Source organism: Amphiprion ocellaris, chromosome 12 (assembly GCF_022539595.1).
Source record: "Amphiprion ocellaris isolate individual 3 ecotype Okinawa chromosome 12, ASM2253959v1, whole genome shotgun sequence".
Classification (NCBI taxonomy): domain Eukaryota; kingdom Metazoa; phylum Chordata; class Actinopteri; family Pomacentridae; genus Amphiprion; species Amphiprion ocellaris.
Genome location: NC_072777.1, coordinates 27,790,857 through 27,814,552, shown reverse-complemented (window position 1 = coordinate 27,814,552; position 23,696 = coordinate 27,790,857). Strand labels below are relative to the sequence as shown.

The 23,696-nt window shown below is 41.1% G+C and overlaps 1 protein-coding gene across 3 annotated transcripts in view; it reads left to right on the top strand.

Annotated features, from left to right (window-relative positions):
* LOC111566434 (beta/gamma crystallin domain-containing protein 1-like) overlaps positions 1-23,696 on the top strand; it is a 31,073-nt gene that overhangs the window by 1,699 nt on the left and 5,678 nt on the right. The window contains exons 1-18 of one of the 3 annotated variants that reach the window (XM_055015763.1): positions 2,259-2,449; positions 2,621-2,692; positions 2,966-4,383; positions 4,916-8,375; positions 8,682-8,861; positions 9,961-9,999; positions 10,828-10,946; positions 12,969-13,125; positions 13,788-13,927; positions 15,311-15,437; positions 15,823-15,858; positions 16,530-16,690; positions 16,871-16,991; positions 17,924-18,069; positions 20,787-20,913; positions 21,574-21,603; positions 21,722-21,834; positions 22,295-22,427. In XM_055015763.1, coding sequence (XP_054871738.1) covers positions 2,645-2,692; positions 2,966-4,383; positions 4,916-8,375; positions 8,682-8,861; positions 9,961-9,999; positions 10,828-10,946; positions 12,969-13,125; positions 13,788-13,927; positions 15,311-15,437; positions 15,823-15,858; positions 16,530-16,690; positions 16,871-16,991; positions 17,924-18,069; positions 20,787-20,913; positions 21,574-21,603; positions 21,722-21,834; positions 22,295-22,427 — 6,555 coding nt within the window. In that variant the 5' untranslated portion in view covers positions 2,259-2,449; positions 2,621-2,644. Of the gene's footprint in view, positions 1-2,258; positions 2,450-2,497; positions 2,517-2,620; positions 2,693-2,965; positions 4,384-4,915; positions 8,376-8,681; positions 8,862-9,960; positions 10,000-10,827; positions 10,947-12,968; positions 13,126-13,787; positions 13,928-15,310; positions 15,438-15,822; positions 15,859-16,529; positions 16,691-16,870; positions 16,992-17,923; positions 18,070-20,786; positions 20,914-21,573; positions 21,604-21,721; positions 21,835-22,294; positions 22,428-23,696 lie in introns of those variants that run through there. The other 2 variants (XM_055015764.1, XM_055015765.1) reach the window with 2 other exon arrangements.

Sequence of the window (23,696 nt, the reverse complement as noted above, 5' to 3'; positions counted from 1 at the left end):
CAGTCATGGCAACTAAATATCTTTGGGAGACTGTACATGTAATTTAAGAGCCTTATTTCATTTCAAACTGAATTTGAACAAACATGAATCCTGACTAATAATTACAGTTTGGACTGAAGTGAAAATAGATCTGCTTTTACAAATGTATTCCAATATGCATAAACGACATCACACTTTTGCCTATTTGCCTTTCAAGTAAGACTGATGTGAACAGCTATACAGTGACTCACAGGGAATTAAAGTTTCAAAAGTGAAGAGGTGTCTTTATGATGTCTGCAGAATAGCTTCATTATATAAAAAATGTTCCTTTATGCATCCACAATGATCCTTCAAAACTGTGAATGGAAGACATAATAGAATAGTGCATGGACAAACAATATGAACTACACATCCCTGCTGAAAAGACAGAAATGATGGCGACTAACAGAAATATAGCTGCCATCACCGAAGCTTAAATGAAAATGCTTAAAGGAGAATAATTATTAAATCAAATTATTTTTACAAGATGTGTGTGTGTGTAGACACAAGATAGACGATTAAGTGATCAAATTTAAAAGGTAATCAATTCAAACCTGTTTAAATTATTGTTCCTACAAAATCCAACTGGAAGAAGAAGCTCCTGCTGGGTATAATATTACTTACTGAGTCATTTTGATAAATCCAAACTTGTTCCTCGTGTACACTAACTTTATTTTGAAATTTTGACGTTGGTATGGCTTTAACTGTAACATAAATATTAGATAACACTTACAGAAATGATTGTATTTTTTTAATGATGCGATTATTGCAGATTACTTAATAATTGATAGACTTGGTCCAACAGTTACAACTATACTGTCATTCATATGTAAATTTCTGACAGAAATAATGCTAAACCACAAGGGATGCTTAGAAAACAGCAGCGAGGAGTTCAAAGTACGTAGACATGTGGTAGCGGGCTGATATTGCTAGCTGTCTGCCAGCACAACACACACACACAGTACTGAAATCCAATTCAACAACACAAACTGAACTCGAAAATACTTACATTTTAATGACAAGTCTTCGCGCTCGCGTTCATTTCGTTCGCGCAATGAATGATGGTACATATCACCGATTACGTTTCACGGTGCATTGTGGGATATGCTAGGGCACTATGTAGGGTTTAAGAGTTGTAAGCTAACAATCGGACAGCACTACAAAATGGCGAATAACGTGCATAGTGAACTATGTAGGGTATAAAGAGGACACACAGCTAGTGCTAGCTTGAATTCTACGGCAAGCTAATACAGCATGAGGTTGTTAGCTTAACGTGAAGTCAGCTACTTAGCCTTTTTGACAAGTCAAAAGACATTTATATTGCTTCTAGCTATTATATTATTGTATTACATGATGGTGTGCATAATTTATAAGAAATAAAGGCTAGACTACTACTTCTACTACTACTCTATGGAGGGATTTTTATCCCATATCCATGGACTTTCTTTCCTCAAGAGTCTTTTTTCTTACATTTTCACATATTACAACAAAAATATTTGTTGTTATTTGTTAAAGATAATGCATAACCCTTCAGTCTCATATTAACAGACTCTCATAGTAACTGAAGAAATAAATATTGTTGCATTTTCACATAATATAACAACAATATTTGTTATTTTCTGTTGCAATTAATGCAAAACCCTCCAAATGACTCCTATGTTAACTGGAAAATAGCAAATATTCTTTCACTTTTCTATATTATAACAACTAAAATATTTGTTCTTTTTTGCTCAAACTAATGCATAACCATCCAAATGACAACCATGTGAAACAGAAAAAAAATGTATATTCTTATTAGAGGAACAGAGTATATTTTATGTTGTGTCAAAACCACTTAGAGTGATTGCTGTTTAATGTTTAGCAAAGCCGCTGTCATCCAAGTAAAGACCCTAAATGAAAACGCATTATATCCAGTGGTCAAGAGGGGAATTATTATCTTAATTTAACACCCCTCTTACCCTTCTCCTAATATAAAACAAACAGACTTAATGTGTTGATGTGATTACTACGTCTTCAAGGTATTAAAATGTTTTAAAATGCTAATAGCAGGCAGTTATACAATGTGACCAGTATCTAAATCTGGAAGTTAGTCATCAGCCAAACAAACATCAGCCTAATGACGTGGGAAAACCGCTTGTTGATCGACCGTCTCCATAGTGACGCTGATTTGGAAGTTTACGAGCAGCACATGAAGGCATCACTTTACCACCGTGCTGCCGCGCTCCGCTGCAGGGGCAGAACTTCATGTCACAGTCCCAGCACCACAGTGTGCTGCCGTTGTGGATGCTTTACTGAAGGCAAGAAGGACTAAAACGCAACATGTCCCATCAGTCAGAAACAGCATCTCAGTGAGGATCTCAAACTGCGAAAACTTACAGTCGGTTTACAAGCTGGAAGGGACAGAAAAGTTTACTTGTGAATGTAATTAAGGGTGAGTTGATCTTGAAATGACCGCTCTGAGTTAGAGAGTTATGTGTGGATCTGTCACTGTGCTAAAGGCAGAGTATCTTTTTTTTTTCTCTCCATGATATTTTTTCTGCTTTTTCACACTGCTGTTGTTTATCCTGTTGGAATGATTTTGTGTTTGTTTTATGCTCTGTAGGAGTTTTTGTTCTAAAGCAAAATCATGTTCACAACCTACATAAAGAGTCTGAATGATATGGTATTTTCTACGGTAAGCGTACAGGTTATAAGCTCTCCTGCATGTACTTACTATGCTGAGAGATGCATGGCTGTACTAAAAAGTAATGTCTATGAACATCCTTAATTTATTTTCCTATGTTTTAAAGCCTGCACTCCTTTGCTTTGTTCATAGACACCTTATGAGATTTGCACAACCATTAGTATATGTAATGTTTGCGCATATTCAGTTGAAATATGCATGTTTATCATCAGCAGCTGCATGTGCAAGCAGGTATTCATGTGTTATTCCTCTGCTTTTCTTCAGTCTGAGAGCCCAGAGGAGCAGCCGAGTACTGGAGTCTTGGGTCGTATTGGCAGTTGGTTCTCTCCATGGAGGGGAAAGGCACCAAAAAGTCCCTCTGAAAATGATTCCCCAACTAATGATCGCAGTCTTAAATCAGAGGGAGAGGAGGAAAGTGAGGAGTTTGTGAGTCCTCAGGCAGGGGGACAGCAGTGGGACAAGGAGGAGGAGAATCCCAATCCACTGGGTCTCTTCAGAGACATTTTCCCCTGTGAAAAGGAGGACGCCACGCAGTCTGCCCACAGAGTCGGCTCTGTTGTGAGCAGCACTCAGACACGAGAAGGAGGTCCAAAAGAGGAGGAGCTCGCGGAGAGCAGGAAGCAGAGAACAGGGCAGGGCAAGGAGAGGGAGGAGAGCAGTAACGGTGCTTCAGCGAGTGGGAATCCTGAAAAGAATGCCAGTCATCTGACACATCACTCCTTCCCTTCTAAACAGGGAGTGGTATGGCACTCTGACCAGGCCGACACCCAGCCTCAGGCCCAGAGACGAGCACAGGCCCAGACAGGCAAGAGGCTCCATGTGTACCTGGAGGAGACCAGCGTGATTCACTGTGGCAAAGACAAGCGTGCTGGTCAGGAAGTCGTCTGCACCACGGTCACGAAAAGCCTCCAGGTCCTCCCCAAGGCAAAGTCACTGACGAGACTTGATGTACCAGATAGCCCAAGTCAAGGAAGTGCAGAGCACGAAAGGACAAAAGTGGTGTCCACTGTTGGTGCACACAGTTACTACAGTGCTGTAGTGGGAGGGTCATTAAAATCACAAAAAGACTCACAGTTAGAACCTGCTGAAGAACAAACAGAAGCTGACAATATGGGGCGTAAAAACGCATCCAGGAGGAAAGTTAAGAAGAACTCTCAGGGAGATGGAGGGAGTAGCCCTTTGGACAAAATGTCCCCTAACGCCCAGCCTATCCCACAGGGAAAACCTGCATCCAGTGACTCAACAAGCAATTCTCAGGGCAAAAGTCCAAAGACTCACGTGAGAGAGGCTTCTGCAGGCTCCTCCTCCAAGCCTGACTCCACCTCACAGGCCTCACCTGAGGGAGGAGGGGGAAGTAAGGCTTCCTGCCCTGAGTCCATCAAGCAGTTGGACAACTTCCAAGACTCAAAATCAGTCGCTGCAGAGACTCAGGCATGTGTGCTGGATGGTGGCACAGACATGGAGGACGATGACAGCCTGTACAAAGTGGAACGGAAGACGGAGACACCAGAGTCCAAACGCAGGAGTATTAAGGTTTCTAGGAGCGAAGTGAAGGTTTTTCCAAAATATGTGCCTTTCAACCCAAAACAAAGTCCCGTGGAAGAAACCCAGGAAACTAATGCAACATTAGAGGATACCAAAGATGAAGCAAAGGATAAGTTCAAAACAGAGACTGACTCAAGGTGAGTTAAAGTCAGAAAGAGGAAAGTTTGATTTGTGAGTGAAAAAAAATCAATGATTTACCACTATTTCATAAAGTGCTGCTTGTGTAACTTTGTTTCAGTAATGCAGACCACACAATATACCTTTTTTGTTGGAGTGGTTGGGTTAAATATTTAATTTCACTTGTGTACTGCCATTAGCAGACATTTCACCCACCTGTAGCTTTTGTTTAACATGGATTTGCTGTCAAAGCAAGCAGGGAATGTAAGTTAACTGCTGTGGGTGGAATAAAGACAGGTGTATCCACAGTGCAACAATGGTGTGACTCATAACACAAAGTTCAAACCTTTACCTCAGGGTTGGTCTTGTAAAGTATAGATCAAATTGAAATCTTGGTCAGGTTAGTCTTATCTTTGGGTCATTAACAAATTATCCAAAGATTAAAGTAAATTAAAGGATTTGAGGCAGGTGTGCTGGTTAATAAATGAATCACATATGCCTTCAAATGTTCCAGAGTTTTTATTTCAAACATTTGCCTCTCATTAAACACAGAACACGTGGCCCGAAGACAGCAGATGAGGAGCCAAAGCAAGCTGTTGGTCGGATTGCAGATAAAATCAGCCTCTTTGAGCAGCAGCGACCGTTTGGGGGCAACAAGCAAACCTTCCGAACCCCAAGGAGTGCTGATGTCTCTCCGGTCAGGAAAGCCACCGACAGGCTGAAAGCAGACTTTCTGTTATCTGATCAGAGGTCAAGATCAGCCGAGCGATACAGCCAGGCCAGGTCCAGCTCTGCGTCACCTGGCAGGGAGAAGCCAATGACGATCAAGGAGCGAGCGCGGAGATTTGCAGAGGCATCTGGGTCAGACGCTAAACCAACATTGCCTAAAACAGCAGCCACGACAGGAATGTCTCAGAAACTCACCTCATCTGTTGCTGCATCAAAGCCACCAGAACTGGATGGTCAGGATAAACTGGATACGAAGGAGCAGATAAAGACCAAACCGATGTCAGGGACAAAGTCAAAAGCAGAAGAACGGGATACCACTACTGTCGGGGGACAGATTTCCACTTCTAAGGTACAAATAACAGACTCAAAAACAAAGCAAGCAGTCAGCTCAGAAACAGCAGACAAGGATATGAAACCTAACAGTGTTGGAACAGATCCTCCAGCTGAAGAGGCAGTTGATTCTGCAGAACAGAACAGTAATATTAGCCCTCACTCAAAAGCCCCAAGCAGAACAGGCTCCCGCTCTAAAAAAAGGAAAGGCAAAGAACCAACCAGTCCCATCAGCCCAAACAATCAAAACAAACCAGAGTGCTCTACAAGTAAGCCGGAGGTCACTAGGATAAAACAAGGGCAGGTGGATGAAGCAAGGGAGACTAACTCTGCCTCCAAACAACTTGCAGAAAACATCTCATTACCATCTAATAAAGTCCAAGGAAACACGACAGATAAGCAGCCGATGAGCGACACCAAACAGCCAGATGCTTCATTTAAAAAGAAGAATATTGACAAGCCAATCAGCGGCAAGGAGGGATTGCCCAAACTGTCTGTCAACAAAGATGAACCTGATACTGCTGCTTGTAACAGTGGGACAAAGAAGACTGTTGTCAAGGATTCCGTTATTTTACCCCAAAAGGAGGGAAAAGCAGAGGAACACAGCCTTGTATTCACACAGGCAGGAAAAAAGGCCTCTGAGGACAGCAGAGAAACTTCAGCCTCCTCCTCCTCCTCACCTTCGACTGAAAAACCCACTGATAAGTCTCCTGCAGTGGGGAAGGATTCACTTGTTGAACAGCCCAAATTGGATAAAGAAGTGCCAATAAAACCTGAATCAAAAGCAAAAGGAGAGAAGCCTGATAAAAAAGAAGCAGGGTCATGCAAGGACACGGGGCTAATAAATCAGGCTGAGAGTAAAGACGTGGAGAAATTAGAGAAAGTGGAGAGCAAAACAAATAAGCAGAATGAAGAAAAAGGCAAAGAAAAAGCACAGCAGCCTCTGGATTCAGATAAAAGTACAACAAAGGGCAAAATTTCAGACAGTGGACAAGGCATCTCAGAGAAAGAGGAGAGTGTTGCAAGAAAAGCCGAAAGAAATAAGGAGACACAGCTGGTTAAAGACACAGCAAAACTAGAAGCCATCCAAGCAGAATCCACCTCTCTCTCATCAGAGAAGACCAGCGGATCATCAGACCTCCCTGTTCAAACACAACATGTCACCAACACAGAGACCACACATCCAGAAAAGGCTGCCGTTCCTACTGTCACCCAGACTAATGAGGCTGTGAGTAGCACTAAGAGTGATAAAGGGCCTAAAACACAGACGGCTGCAAGTGTGCCTCCAGAGCTGCAAACACGGCTGACAGAAAGCCCTGGAACAGAAACAGAGCCAGTGGTGATTGCAGCAGAGCCACAGTCTAATTCTGTATCAGTGGAAAAAACAGAGAGTTCACTCGATGACTCATGCGCACATGGAGCTAATGATGCAGCATCGTCCAGCTCGAAGCCTATTACCAAAGCACCTACAGCAGTTGAGGAAGTGAGTGCAAAAGTCGCTGCGGACTCTCCAGCGCCGACAACTGCACAGACTGACATGGCACATAAGATAAAGAAAGAATCGTCCGTAAAAGAATCTCCTCCTATTCCTGTCTCTAAATCTGCAAGCACAGAGGGAGCAGGACAGCATCACAGGGGAACAAGTTCAGCTGCCAAATCAGTGCCCTCAGAAGTCAAAATCTCCGGAGGCTTGTTGAAACCAGCTCCTAGCCGCTCACATACTGAAGCACTAAAAAATACAGAGGGCAAAAGCGATGCAGCTTCGGTCAAGGATGCAGAGAAAATATCTCTGAGTTTGTCTAACAGCACGACTTCAAGCTCCACAGCCAATGTAATGGAGCAGTCAGCTGACAAAACACTCAATCTGCCCGTCAATAAACTTTCGCTAGTCGGTAATGATGATAATTCCCCCCGTTCAAAACAGGAACCAATCAATATCAAGCCTAGTCTGACTCAGAAAGCACCAACTTCCCCAGAGGCTAAGAAGCTGAATTCAGACGCAATCCAGCGTTCACCCATGAAGAAGCTCCATTTGCCACGGGGACTGAGCAAAGATGATTCTTCACAGTGGCAAGATGCCCCCTCTAGCTGGCTGGATGTGGACTTTCCCAAAAAGAAACTTAAAGTCCAAGAGACCAGACTTAAAGCTTCTGGAAGTGAGAGCAATCTTCTTGACACTTCTGGTGATCTGGATGATGATGATTTCATTGAGAGAATCAAGAACCTCTGCGTCCCGTTCTCCCTCCCACCGCGTAAACACAACCACCTTCGACCACCTCAGCCCCCCTTTGCAATGCCGGCCATCAGAGAAGATCGATTCGAGAAGACGTTTGACCCTGAGGAGTTCACGTTTGGCTTGAGGAAGAAGAATCGGTACACCTTAGACACAACGCCGAGCCATTTAGCCAATCTCCAACAAAAAGACACAAAAGCAGGCCTGAAGCCGGCCAGGGCGAGTTTGGCAGACAGGAGCATGCTGCTCAATAGTCTGGACATTCACTCTCGTCTCAGGGAGAAGACCCCCGTCAAGGAGGAGGAGGATGCAACGGAAGAGAAAGATGATCAGACCAAGGTGAAGTCTCGCTTGGAGAGGAGCGAGCTCCTCAACAGCCTCACCTCCTTCAGCTTTAGAGGGAAGAGGAATGGAGCTGAGACACTGGCAGAGGGCACCAGCTCTGGGAATGTGTCGCCGAGTGAAGCCGCCCAGCTCAGCCCTTCATCTTCATCCCAGTCACCCTCTCCCAGCCCAACCGCCACAGCTCCAATCAAAGACATACTGCCCAAGCAGAGTGCAGAGGAAGCGCCGACTGCTGAGGTTGTGGTCTGTGACTCAGGTCCTCCACTTCCGTCTTTTAACGACATCAAGCTGCCTGACTATTTAGAGAAGTACCTCCCACGAGATCAGGCAAAAGCAGTGCAGAGCGTACAAGGACAGGAGCAAGTCCAGCCAGAGGTTAGTTTCACTATATGTAGCTAAAAACAATGTCAGTATCATTGTGGTTGTCCTCATAACACAGCAAATTCATTGGCAAAATGCATCCAGCAAGTACAGTCAAGTTGTAGTACAGCAAAGCTATTGACTAATGACACTAAGTATGAATAGTTTAATGACAGAATATACAGTATTTAATGTGTTATAACTTTGCATGTCACTTAATTTTGACATAAAATGACAATAAAAGTCATCAAAGTTATTACCAGAGAGACACCACTGACCAACCTTTATGTTTACTATGTTGTTTTTTGATTTATGCATCAGTTTATTGGAAACATGTCAGCTCCAGTTGCTGGAGGTGAAGCAGAGCTGGCTGTGAAACCAGCTCCGATGCTTCCTAACGCTGAGGCTCCGTCTTTTCCTGGGATCCCTCCAACCACACACCCAACGCTCCCCGAGCTAAAGCAGCCTCCGGCACTGCCACAGGGGATACTTAGAAATAATGTAAGTGTGCTGCATACACTATTAAAGCGTGCATAATAGTTTCAAATCACAAATTATAACTGTACATCACGCATTAGAGTATCAGTAAACAAGCCAGATTGCTGTGATGAAAGGGTAGCTGGAGATTCTGTCTTAATTTCCCTGAAAGCTTGGTCATCATTAGCAGAGGCTCACCTATCCACTGTATTTTCATTTATCCTTTGAGCTTATTTATGAGAGTAACATGAACTGTGCTGTGTTTAGAGCTGCAGCTCATGATTATTTTGGCAATGCTTTATTTTACTCATCTACAACTTCTTAATCATTTTCAAATGATTTCCTTGGATAGAAAGACCTGTAATTTGTTAGTAATCATGGAGAAGAAAGGAATTTCTGAAACTGTAGCGCCACTTGGACCCATGTAAATGTTTATTCAGTAGTAGTTTATGATGAGAAAGGCTGTGTACATGCTGGATTGTGTGTTTGATTGCAGACAGGTTTTACATTTTTTGCATTCTCAGTTGCCACAAGCTGCTATTAAGAATAATCTGACTGAAAGTTTGCTGTCTGGACATTTTTGATATTAGAAGATAGTGAAAAAAGGTCATTGCAGTTTCCCAGAGCATTTGAACTGATTGTTTTGTTCAACTGAGTTCAAAACCCAAAGTTATCGTTTTGACTGTCAAGAATACTAAGAAAATGAGCAGAAGAAGCTGGACAAAGTGTACAAGTTTAGCCTGATTGCATGAAAAGGGCTTAAATCATTAACTGATTCTAAAAACTGTAAGTGGCTTGATGTTTCTAGTAGCTGCAGCTTAGATTTTTCAGGTTTCTTTCCCTGTCATTTGGAGCTGCCAAACGTGAGGCCCCACAGAGGGTTAAGAAACTCTGGGTTTTGGCTGAGTTCCCTCTCAGTGTATTGTGTGACTGTGAAATCAGCACAGTGTTACTCTCCACAGACTCACTGTGACCATGGAAGTAAACTGAAAGGTCAGGATACTGAATAGGCACAAAACTGCAGCACAAACAAATGCAGATTAGCCTGTTTTGCATTTTATAAATGTGTGCCATGGTCCGCGGTGATTGTCACAATCTCAGTTATGTGTCTTTTGCATTCCAGATAAGAAGCGTCAAAGGACCTCACAAACGCCCTGGAAAGGTACAGTTGGCATAACTTTGCCCGCTTAGAATAGAAACAAGATGGAGAGAGGAATCTGGACAGACAACTCTCTGTTCTGTGGAAACATCTGCTTTTCATATGGTGTTCTTGGGGGTAAACAAAGTATTTAAAGAAAAACAGTCCCGTGCAAATGCTCAGCTGGGTGCAATTACAATCATGGAATTCAATGCTGCCAACACAGTGCAAATCTTGTGGTTCTTCATTATTGCAGAACTTCATTAGCTGTTGTTGCAGCAAAGCAAAGTATTCTCCTGGTGCTCAGAATTTTCAGTCTCTTGCGCACACATCAGTTATTCATTAATTCAATCTACCTTCTGCTTCAGCTGTGCTGGGGATCTGCTGTCATGACTGGCATTAATAAAAAAACAATACATGAAAGATTTAGATTTTTGGAGTAGAGGGCTTTTAGAAAAAAAAGGGTTTATTGACTACATAGTCTTCAGCAGCCAGTTCTTTTAGTCCATTTCTTCATTATTTACAAATGCCAGTCTCCTGTTGTACTATAAACTTTGATATAAAATGTAATCTTTCTATTAAATTGATGCATTAAACTAACAGTGCACTCTGGTATTCCAAGTAATTATGCGCATGTATGGGCTTTTTGTTATGAATAAACAATGCTCTTGCTGTTGCATAAAAAGGGAAACAAAGTAAGAGTGTCATGCTTTTAAGCTTTTTTTCAGCACTCACCGAATCCTGAATTAATGTGGTAGATTTAGCAAGCAATGCATTTTGCTGTTATTTCTGTTCATGGTGAATGTGTTGATTATTTTTTTTTCTGGCGCTGTTCTTCATGTCTCTGTGCAGATGGTGTTGTTTGAAAAAGCTCAGTTCAGTGGCCAAGCATATGAGATTTACAGGGATGTAGCAGATGCTTCGTCTCTGCAGCTCTCGCCTCTCGTATCCGTGAAGGTCATTAGAGGATGGTAAGTAGCAGAATTCAACCAGAACTTTCAGATGATGGAGAGAAAATGTGTTGTGAAGTGTGCGTCTCATTAGTGTCAAGTGGGTTTGGGAGGCCAGTGTTGCCTGCTGAGGCTCCTCACAGGACTAATTTCATGAAATATTAGCATCCATAGAACTGTACTTGCTAACTGCACTCTTTTTCTGCACTTTTTCGTATGAACATTTTTAGAAACGAGCAAAAACTTCTGTTTACATTCGGTGTCGCTCACCAAAACAACCTCTGTGTATCTTTGTGGCCTGGCAAACATGTTGACTGAAGCTTCTGCAGATGTTATTTCTTTTTTAGAAACTATTTAAATCCACGTTCTCGTTCCTCCTCTTACCCCTCCTTTGCTGACCATTGCTGCATTACTTGACATGGTGCTGCCACTTGTAGATCACCAGCATACTGTGAAACCACTGGCAGTTATGTGCTTCACATCGTGCTTGTGTGTGTGTGTGTGTGTGTGTGTGTGTGTGTGTGTGTGTGTGTGTGTGTGTGTGTGTGTGTGTGTGTGTGTGTGTGTGTGTGTGTGTGTGTGTGTGTGTGTGTGTCCTTGTGCTAGTGGACAAGTACAACCTAAAATGCGATCCACTCTTAGAAAATAGCTGTGTAGTGCTACCAGTGGTGGAAAAATTGCTTTTGACATTCAAGCTGGAACTCTACAGTTTTGATCTCTCAAAAATAGCTAATGCAATAGCTGCAGCAGTTCTTGCTTATTTATTTATTCAAATAACCACTGAAGCAACTTAGAATCTAATAACAGGTCGGTGCAGTTAATTTCTGTTCAGTTAAATAAACAGAGGACACTGTTTGGCTACGAGGAGGGAAGAAGGAGAGTAAGTTTTTTCCCAGTTTGATTCCAGAGCTGTAAAAAGACAAAACCCCAAATTAGGCATTGATCCAACTCTGACCTTCTGCAGCCACATCAATACAAACTAAATTATCATTTTATCATCTCAGTGTGTCCACACAAGATTTTGAAAGACTTATTCGTGACTCATTTCTAGCAGCGTGGACTGTTTTCACAGTCTCTTGTCCTGTTTTTCAAAAACAGCATTAAATGACTTTATTTCATTTACATCTCAGCTGCCAGACTTCTAAGAGAAACCAAGATGACTGAGCGTATTTCTCCAGTTCCTACAGTTTTACTCCTGCTCCCACTTATTTAAAAACAGATTGTAAAGTGCTGCTTTTGTCTACAAATCACTCAATATTGTTAGGCCAAAGCATATTTTGTGATGTCTTTGAAGAATATAAACTCAGTCGGCCTACTGGATCTTTAGGAAGTAGTTAACTGATAGAACCTCGAGCCAGATCCAAACAGGATGAAGCTGCATTTAGCTATTATACTGCACACAGCTTCCTGATTATCTCAAATGTGCACTGAACTTTAGCCAATTTTAAATCTAAATTAAAAATCCTGCTGTTCTCTTGTGATTTCTCTAATGTGCTTTTAATGCCTTTGCTGCTTTTGGGGCAACTTGCAGCTCATTACTGCACTATAACTGTATTCCTGATCTGCTTTTACTGTTGTCTATTTTTGTTTTATTGTCAGTCTCCATGCTGTTTTTACATTTATATCATAAAATCTCATTCTACTCTGTCTTAAATGTTTATCTCTGCTATTGATTGCTGTCGGAATAAATGTTCAACTACTGACACATGGTGGTTTCAAGGATGCAGTGTGTTGTTTTTTACACTCTGCCACAGAGTAATCAGACAAGATATAATTTGTTAATTGGTGTGCTTCAGAGGTGCTAGTAGAGGCAGTCAAGTCAAGCTAACCGGCTATTAGCTGTAGACCTGTTTTTAAAGTGAGAGTCTCATCTAACATACAGCAAGAAGACAAATTAGAGTGTTTCCAAAAATGTGAACATATTGATATAAAACAGGCTGTTTATGTGGCATAAAGTTTCCAGATCCTTCATACTTCTGCTTTTCCAAAATCTGCATGTGTTTCGGCCATGTATTAATATATACGACTGTGTTAACGTTACAGCTGGGTGCTCTACGAGAAGCCTGACTTTCAGGGACGCACCATCGCCTTGGAGGAGGGCAGCACTGAATTGGCAAACATGTGGACTGAGCAGGAAATGCAGGGAGAACCACACAACAGCCCACCAATGCAGATCGGCTCTATCCGGCTCGCTGTCGATGTGAGTGCACTGCTAAAGCCTTTCCTCACGGGGGGTCCCTGCACTGGGACCACGTCTGTTGCTACACTGCAACCAAGCAGCATTTTTAGAAAGTTCAGTCCAAGCAAGCAGCATTTGTTGTAATTGATGGTTTTTTGATTAAATGTAATAACATCATCCCCGCTGATTCATTGTCATAGGGCTGTTATGTAATTTCTGTCTCATAGTAGTTGGTAGTAAACAATTTTTGCTGCAATTCTTCAAATCTCCCTCTGGCCTGGTGATGGAGACACAGAGGCTTATTGTATTTCAAAGTACTCCCAAGTGTCTCTGCTCCATAAAGCCCAAGGCTGTTCATCCTGGTCTTACACTTGTAGGGCTGTTGCTGACTAAACCTGGCATGTTTTTTTAAGGGGAATATTTCAGGGAATAGCTTCGGCCTTCAGGAGTTCACTCCCTCCACCTCCTATGTCCTTCATTTTCTCCATCATCTCCAACTCACATTGGCTTTGAAATGTGGCTAATTGCCCATGTAGCTTCATTGTCATTCAATCCAGCCTCCAGAAAAGAAACAAATGAGACTCAGCTAGTTACGACGTTACTTGGTCTGACTGGGTGCAATTGTTAAGGACTAATATAGCCCACTGCTGATAATGCCTGTGTTTGCTTCCCTCTCTCTGTAGGATTACAGCATCCCCCATATTGATCTGTTTACTGAACCGGAGGGCCGCGGCAGAGTAACGCCTTACCACGATGATACGATAGAAACAGGTTCATTTAGTGTCCCACTGAATACGGCTTCCATCCAAGTGCACTCCGGGGTGTAAGTATGGCGGTCTCTGGAGAATCACACTTTATCTGAAATGTAATACAAGCTAAACAATAAAGGCGTTGTGTCTCGTAGGTGATGAGGCAATCTCAGGTGTGGTGAAGAGTAGAACTCTTTCCTGCTGTGCTCAATCAGTGCAGTGCTGTCTTTGAGATGGGATGTTCTCTGGGTTTGGCTTTGACAAATAGCTGAGACACGATAATCATTACTACGTTCCTTTGTGTTTATCTTTGTCTTTGGTTTGACTCGCACTCATTTGCCTCCTCAGGAATGTCTGTCGTGCTGTTGCATGTTCGAAAGACCGAGAGTGGGTGTTGGGGCACTTGGAAAGCAGAGTAGAGAGAGGTGGAGACTAGACAGAGAGTGAGAAACAGACAAAGGTGCAGAGAGAATCTGGCAAAGGGGGAGCGTTTTTTTCCGTGTGAGAGGTGGAGGCATTCAGGACATTTTGTGCCCTGCCCCTGAAGGAAATGAATGACATTCAAGCTCTTTCCCAGCAATGAGTCTGTGTAGTTTCACTTTGGCATCTTTGGCAGAATCATTACATTTTAAGGATTCTTTTTGAACCTGATAACATCAACAGCAAAAAAAAAAAAAAATAATAACAATGGCTGTCAAATGCCAGCTCATCTCTGCTGAACAAGCAGTTACAAATAGTTTTGCATCAACAGCTCCTCGTACAGTGTTTGCTCTGCAACAAGTGGGTTCTGTTCTAAACAAGGTTGCTGCATCTAGCCCAGTTCACTTCACTGTGATTGTACATCTTTCATGATATGCTTGGCATACCTTCTCGGGATCACTTTTTTTAGCATTGACTGAATGAGCTGGGTTTATTTTTCCTGCCAGAGGCTGGCATGTGGTGGTTGGTATGAGGCATTGTGTTGCTCCACACAATGGCTCAAAATGCCAGAGTTAGGGGCATAGTTCCAACAGAGGCTGCCCACGCTAAATATAAATTATGACGAAAAATGCTTTGAACTGAAGTGTGCTGTTCCCAAGATATGTAATTTGAAATAAAATAGCTTTTGTTCTCTACTCTTGTTGCATGACTCATGTCTGAGGAAGATATAGAAGTAAACCCAAATAAAACACTGCCGTGGATTATTAATGTCAATGGACTGAGGAAAAATGACCAGTTGTTTCTGTTTATACTATAAAAAAGTCCCTACAAATTGCTATGTGGGAAAACAAATATCAAGTTTGTTACTTTTTTTATTGCAATGTCCTACTATTGTTTTAGAAAACTAACAAAGTGTCAAAAGTTACAACTCATATTGATTTTAAAACCACCAAGAGGCATTGTTAGGTGTAATGTGGAAGGACCTTTTGACATCATGATTAATTAACATGCAATGTGTGGATTCCTGCTCCCTTCAGGTGGTTGGTGTTCAGTGATCCAGGGTTCCAGGGCATGATATCAGTGCTGGACAGAGGAGTGTATCCTTTTCCTGAGACCTGGGGCTTTCCATCCCCCTTCGTGGGATCTTTAAGACCTCTTAAAATGGTGTGTATTTCTGTGCAGCATCTAAAGTACACTGCAGAGTGGTACGTATATTTGCTATTCTGAGCCACTCTGGCAGCGAGGCAAATATCTCTAAATTACTGGATGTACTGCAGTGAACTTTTGTTCGGTCATTAGTGTTTCTGAGAGGATGAAGCCTACAGACTTTGCTGATTGTCTGATTTTCTTCTTGTACCATTGTGATGTTTACATTTGTGCTTTTTTCTGAAATCTCTTTCCATCTATGGGGCAGATTGCCATTAAATTTGGAACAGATAAAATCATTTGAATTCTCTAACTTTTTATATATTCACCCTCCTTTATTTTACAGTGTAAGTTTAATTAGAGAAGGAAATGTTGGTTGATAATGATGATGCATCTTTTTCAGGGTGGTTTCAAAGTGGAGAATCCCAATGAAGTCAAGGTATGAATAACTCCCTTCACTGTTTCTTTTTACCTCACTTGACTATTACTAATATAAAGTATTGAGAAAAAAAAAGCAATGTAAGTTGTAAAGAAACCTAACAATCAACTGTGTAGGGGAATTATGCTTTATAAAAGGTTTACTGGTCTTGTATGTTACATTCTTTGGCCCATTATTCCTTTAGTTTATCTTTTTTCAGACCAAAAACAGATGTGGTATCAAGGAATTTCCAAACTAACCACTGTGTGTTTTTTTCTAGCAGACATTTCTAAAGCCCAGAATGTCACATGCATAGTCTTTATTTAGATTCAACATTTCATATTATCATTCAACTGTCATACCAGGTGAAAATCACTGAAGTGAACACATTCCTAACGTTGTGCTCACATAGATCTGCTTCACTTCAACGTTCGTGTTCATGCATAAACAGTAAGATATTAATAAAGCAAACAATCATTACTTCAACTTACTTCATAAGCTGTTGGAAAGAAATGCTATATTTTTATCATTAAAAGATTAAACTTGTCATTTATGCAACCAACTGTCTTGGTTCAAGTGTCAACAAGTAAGAAAGACTAAAACATCAGTTAAAACATTAATATCAGTTAATCTGCTCAACAAATGTAAATGATGAGTCAACTTCATGCCAGTCCTGTCTGTCTGTGTTACAGGCTGTGGTGTATGAGAAGCCTGGCTTTGATGGCCCCTGTTTGGAAATAGACAGCGATGTTTTCAGCTTTTGCGAGAATGAAAGAGGAATTGCTACAGACGGAGAAAACCTTGACTCCAAGAAACTGACATCTGTGGGTTCTCTGAAGATCACGGCAGGATTGTGAGTCTTTTTCAAAGTTCCTTCCGTTTGCCTATAGTTTAACGGTAATCTTGGCTCGCAGCAAAGTTTATTCAGCGCTAACTTTGCTGCCAGGTTGTGATTTTGAAGTTATGCAAGCCAGTCAACGTCTAGAAATGCGGCTCTGACCAACGACGTGGCTGCACTTTCTTCTTCTTCCAGCTGGGTCGGCTACAGCGAGCCTGGCTTTGAGGGTCAGCAGCACATCCTGGAGGAGGGAGAGTACCTGGACTGCAGTGAGTGGGGAGGCTCAGCGCTTCTGTCAGTGCGACCTATACTTTCTGTGAGTGCCGTGCTACACAAACACGCCTTACGCCTTTGTGGGACTAAAGTAGCTTACGCCAGTATGAGGTGAATAGCAACTGTGGAGTGATGTTTGAATTTCAGCTTGAGCGTCACGGGTGTGTTGAAGGTTGGAATTTGTATTAAAAATAGAAACCATTCTGTTCAGAAACGTTTATTCTTGACAAGGTGGAAAATCTATGTGAAGTCATTCAAACCATGGGAGACCAAAAGTTTCCACATAAACACCCGCTGTGCAGAGTGTGTGGGGTTAGCCAGCAGGGACACCCAACCCAACTATTAAATGCCTGAGAAAATGGTCAACCTCTGAATCTTTATTGGAGTATTGGTTTCCCAAAAAAATATTTTTTTTCATGAAAAAGGAATAAACTTTACAATCCCAGTAGTGGGCATTGCTTGCTCTTGGACGCACAAAAAGAGAGCTTGTTACTGTAGATATCACCACCTATACGTGGCAACAGTACAGAAACCTTAGACTGATTTGAGACATCCTACAACATACACAATAATAACACAAGGATAGAAACAATCAATACATATGTCCCCTGTGAGGGTCGCTGTCCAATACTACAGATGCAAGTTCATGTCTTAGCTAAAAAGGACTTCATAATCAAACCACAGAGCAACTTTTCTGAGTGCAACAGACATGCAGGTCATGTTCTTGATGACAGGATTTCAACGAAGTAACATTCAGTTTCACGGCTAATTTCCTCGCTACGGTTCGCGATTGATAAAAACCAAATGGAACTGGTGACATGCTGGGTGTTTTTCTGCTGCCCAAGTGGAGCATGACAAAAAAAGGCTCCAGAACCACAATTTACTGGAGTAAGTTAGCATTTTTGTGTAGTCATTTAGGGCATGACCTGGTGTGATGCTCATCAGTTTTATGAGATGATTCTATTTCTGCCACAGGATTTCATGTCTCCACACCTCAAAATGTTCAGCGACCGAGATTTTGGCAAGCTGGGAGTGAATGTTGACCTCACAATTCCTGTTATCAACATGGATGACACTGGCTACGGCATGAAGACGCAATCTGTTGATGTCGTCGGTGGTGTGTAAGTGACACGTATTATTCTTTTTGCACCCATTCAATATATCATGAGCAGTACTGGGAAACTAAATGGTTCAGGGCAGTTCACAGCACTTTTTTCTTCTGCTGAAGTATGAAGGATGTCTCTGTCTATTAAAATTCTTCAGATGTCTTTTCACTGAAATACAATATATATAAGGCACATTTCTTAGAAAGTCTGTTTGATCCCCACCTATCCTGCTGCTACTGCACTGGAGAAAAATTGCAAAAATCGTCCAAACAAGCAAAAGAAAAAAACGGTACAATAACTGTCAAACAAAAACTGTAAAGCAAAAGTAAGACATCCAAAACATCCTAAATGCATTTACAGACATTTTCATTCTATGTATATCAGTGTTAACACATGCTCAGTACTGATAAATAACATCTTATTTTGGAAGAAAATTATAGTGCACACCACTATTGTTTAGTTTATTTATAGGAAAGCTTACAGCATCAACCAAATATTCACAAACAATTCAGCAGAGCCCCTCAGGAGGAAGTGAAAAACTAAAAATGACCTTTGCCTGTGTTATGATTCAACTCGTGGGCTGCAACAAAAATAAAACTTAAGAGAAGATTCAACCTCTTTCTATTTGCCTTAAAAATATTTGCATTATGTTGGATTTAATGGGAAATGTTTGCTTAATTAATATCCATAATTACAGAGTTTGTATGTAAAAGTAGGTATAAATATCATATTATTTTCCCTCATTGACAGTGAAGAGCCGACAATTTTCACCTGAACTGCAATGATTAATCGACTAATCAGTTAGTTATCAACTATTACATTATCAACAACTATTTTAAGTATCTAATTTTATAAAACAGTCTAAATTCTCCAATTTCAGCTCCTTAAATGGGAATATTTTCTGGTTTCTCTCCTCTGTGACAGTAAACTGAACATCTTTTCACCATTTTCTGACAATTTATGAACCAAACAATCAATTAGTTGTGAAAACAATCAGAAGCTGCAGCGATTAATTGATTAATCAATTAGTTGTTGACTGTTATCTCTAACTAGTCTAGGTTCTGATTGCAGCTTCTTAAATGTGAATATTTCTTGTTTCTTTTCTCATCTTTGACACTAAACTGAACATTTATTCACCATCTTTTGACGGCTTACAGACCAAACAACTAATTGATTTTTCAGTTAATCAGTTATTTGTTGACTATTATCACCAACTAGTCTGAATTCTCTGATTGCAGCTTCTTAAATGTGAATATTTTCTGGTTTCATTCCTCCTCTGTGACAGTAAACTGAACATCTTTCCAACTTTTTCTGCCATTTTATCAACCAAACATCCAATCGATTGACTGACGATGAAAACAGTCGGTAGCTGCAGCCCCCCGCTAGCTGCTGTTTGTCATGTAATATTTGATTGTAGCCTTTTTATAAAGAGCTACATATTTCACTACTAATGATTTCTGTCATTTTATATACATTTATATGAAATTTAGGAAAACAGAAAAAATGTTGCATGAATAATACAGTAAATCTTCTTTTAAAAAGCAAAGAAAATTTGTTTGAATGTAATTTGCATTATTGGCACAATAGTTAAAATGACTGTTGTTTTGTTTATATACAGATAATGTCTGTAATTTAACAGATTCTTTTTAAAAAAGAGCACAACTTACCCATCTACACTATAATTACAATAGCTGAGGCTGCTGTTCCTGTGAAGTCTTGTGTGGTTTACTGGTGCACATTGCTGCTCAGGTGCGTAACGACAAGGCGGCCACACCTGTGCTGACAGGTTGAGACAGATTTCCTCTTTCACTGATGCTTTAATCAGCCACACCTCACCTCCCGCCACTTTACGTTGACCTTAGAGCAGGATGCCTTATGATGTGGGAAATAATCAGTGTGAGAAGGCAGAGCGAGATGCTTTAGGAATGTTTTTATATGTGGATGGTGTTTCCCTTGTGTTTGCTCGTCGTCTGTTATTATTACATAACGTTGGAAAAGCAGAATATTCATGCACTGCCTGTGTTCCTCTTCCATTTCTGTTTCTGTGCTTCTTTATGCTAGAATCAGCTAATAAAATGCAGAAGTAAACAAACCTGAAGCAAATTAGAATAATGAAATGCAGAACATGGAATGCTGATTGCCGCTACCCAAGGGAGAGACTAACAAAATGGTTAATAACGTGGAGAGGAATATGAGGCAGGACTCTCACAACATTGAGAGGTTGTTCTTGCTGTGCTGCTAACCTGTTCTTTGATTGCAAAGCTTAGCCCATGCTGAGTCGCCACCCCTCCGAGCCTCTGATTGGCTCAGTGTTTTGATTTTGCATTACTGGGAGAGTCTTGTTAGTAGCCTTGCATGCTAGGACACACATACACACACACACACACACACACACACACACACACACACACACACACATACAAGTTCACAAATGCAACAAACACACTCTCATCCACCCACGTTGTGCCACATTTGCCAAGAGAGTAACTGCTGAGATACTATCATGTGAGAGGCTATTATCAAGTGGGATTCTGAGCAACAGTTGTTCCCATACGCGACAAACGAGCACCACTTCAACGGAATTCCTGTGGTTTTCTTTGCCAGCAACTGTGGCTATATCAAAGAATCCACCAATTACAATTAAATGAAAATAGAGAAAGCTGAATTCTGAGAAGTCAGTGCAAAATTAAAGGGTTTTGGTTGTGCTCCTGTGCTTCTGTTTCCTTTGTCAGCTGGGTTGTGTTTGAAGAGCCGGGTTTCTGCGGTGAGGCCTACGTCCTGGAGAAAGGCCTGTATGGAAGCCCGGAGGACTGGGGGGCACTGCAGCACAGAGTTGGCTCCACAATGCCTGTCATGTTGGTAAGAGCTCAGAGAAAGTCACAGAATCTTGCTATTTTGCTCAGGTGGAATAATTTCCTGGTTATTAAACAGGTGATGAAATGATGTTTTACATTCAATTTCCACAACAGTCAGAATCGTCGAGCTGCAAAATTGGTTTCAGATAATGAAACTGTAGCTTTGCAAGATGAATAACTGTGCAGCTGCAAGCTTCTTTCACTTCCCCCGGCAGTCCCAGTATGGCTCATCTGGTGGTTTCACTGCATGTGACCAGCCATACTGGTGACAAAGTCTAAATTTAGTGGAAGAATCTCTGGGGGTAACAGGCAAACCTTTATACAGCAAATTATCTTTTGGAGCACGAGGCACACGAAAAAATATTTTAAAAAATGATCTGCACAGTGTAAGAGAGGAAAACATTTGTCATGGGACTGAAAGTGAAAACATCTTAGATCACAACGGTGACTCATCGTGGAGTTGCTTTGGTTTGAACCCAGATGATGACAAATAGATATATTTCATTCAAGGTTTGCTGTAGTGATGCACTCGGTTGCATGTCTTTTTCTAGATTTTCTTCCCCACCTAAGCGTAGCTGCACAGCGTGTGTGGAGTTTGCACAGATATCATTTTAATTACTATCTTTTCTACCTTCAATCTCATTATTCTCTCATTTCTTTCCAGGAGGATTTTGAGAACACGGCCAAGTTTAAGGTAGGCAGCTGAAAAGAAACTGACAAAAACATCTAATCTTACTGTGATATTGTCCGTCTTTCCTGATGAAGTGTACGAGGAGTTCGGAAGTCTCACTGTCTTGCTGTTTGTGCCTCAGGTGCAGCTTTTCTCCGATGCAGGTTTCCAGGGCTCTGTTGTCACACTGGAGGACAGCGTGGCCTCGCTGCAGGACGGTTTCTCTGTGGCCTCGTGCAAGGTTCTGGCTGGCAGGTGAGTAATACGGTGCTCATTGTGAGGCATGATATAAGTTGAATCATTGGCATTTGAAATACTTTGAAACAACCTTCTGAAAGCAGATTTCAGGAATCGATTTCCCCAAGGTGATCCGCTGCAATCACAGCTGCATGTTGCTCATATTACAAAGATATCCCTGTGACTCAGTGTGCTAAAGGCTGCCGCCACTCCACTTTCTAAAAGATATCCCGTATGGCAGCAGCTCGTGATACACACTATTACATGTCTTGCATTTTTCATAATGCAACATCCATACAAATTGAATACATTACTTAGCCTTGTTAATGGAGCAGAACACTGTGTGCTGTAAGTACTGTAGCACATCACGCATATTATGTGTGATAGCATGTAATTTTATGTCCTGTTCAGTGATGACCATCTCTTGTAATCAGTCTAGAACATGTGAATAATGTGTATTTGTGCAAATTCTTTTCAGCTGGCTAGCATTTGAGGGGAAGGACTTCACTGGCAAGATGTATGTGTTAGAAAAGGGGAACTACTCAGACCTGAGAGCAATGGGCTGCATCAGTGCAAGCGCCTCCATCCTGTCACTGCAGACTGTTGGCTTTGTAAGTCCACCTTTTAATCCTTTAAGACTTATCATGACCTGGATGACTGAGAACATCCACAGATTTATCCACCTTTTAATCACTCTAACATCATCTGACAACCACTTCCCCCTTGAAATACAGCAGGTACTTTTTCCTCATTAGACCCTTAAATTCGGAGTTTTCAAGGATTTCATGCATTGTTAGGATGTAGACTGTTCAGTCTACAGAACCACATTTATATTTAAATGTGCTACTATTAATATTTTATGTGGCAATGGCTAGAATCACTGTATAATGGGAAAGCTGCCAGTCATTTTGAAGAAATGTGACCAGTTTCAGCAGCACTGCTCGATTCTGTTGAGCTTTGTAGTGCCTTTTGTCAGGTGAAACTGTGTTTTGTAGCATTTCTGAGACTCTTTCTGCTTGAGTGTGGTTTGGATTGTGTCTCAGCAGTATATTGGTTTGGAGAAAAGTGTCTAAATGAACAAAAATTAATAAAAATGAAGATAGATGGATGGATGGATGGATGGATGGATGGATGGATGGATGGATGGATGGATGGATGGATGGATAGATAGATAGATAAAATGACACTATTGTAAAAAGATATACTTGATAGAAAATTCAAAATTTAAGAATTCAGAACAAGATAAAAACTGTGACTGTGCAAATTGAAGCTGAATATTACTACAGAAGACGTGAAGAAACCTCCCATGAAAACACTGCAGTCTGACTGGAAGGTCATGCAGTGGCTATAAAGTGTTATTATGTTGAGCGTTTTGTGTAAACAGGTATAACTTGTGTTAAGTGGTTGCTTTGAAATCAATAATTGCTGCTGCCATATCCTAGCTAACAAGTAGCTAACAAGTCATTTATGCACGTTTAAGATTTTAGTTGTACTGTTTGTTTGGGTTTTTTTTTACTGCAAAACATTTTTTTTAAATAGCCATAATGACCACAAGAAATCTAATTTATTGAGACTCATGTTCTCATTAAAGAAACTTTTTCTAGGGATAACTTTCACATACAGTCAGCAACACATAACTTTTTCCAAACAGGTAGTCTCACAGATTTCCCACAAGACAAGGCTAATGTAATTTCACATCATCCAGACAGGGTCAGAATCATTTTTTAAATTAAAACTAAATTTAAACTGTGAAGGAGTGTAATTTCAAATCAAATACACATTATCTGGAAGGGAAAATTCTCACAGTTTAGCTCATCTGTCCTTGTCCTTCACATTGAAACTACCATCCAGCATTAAATGACTCACCACTGCTGAACCAC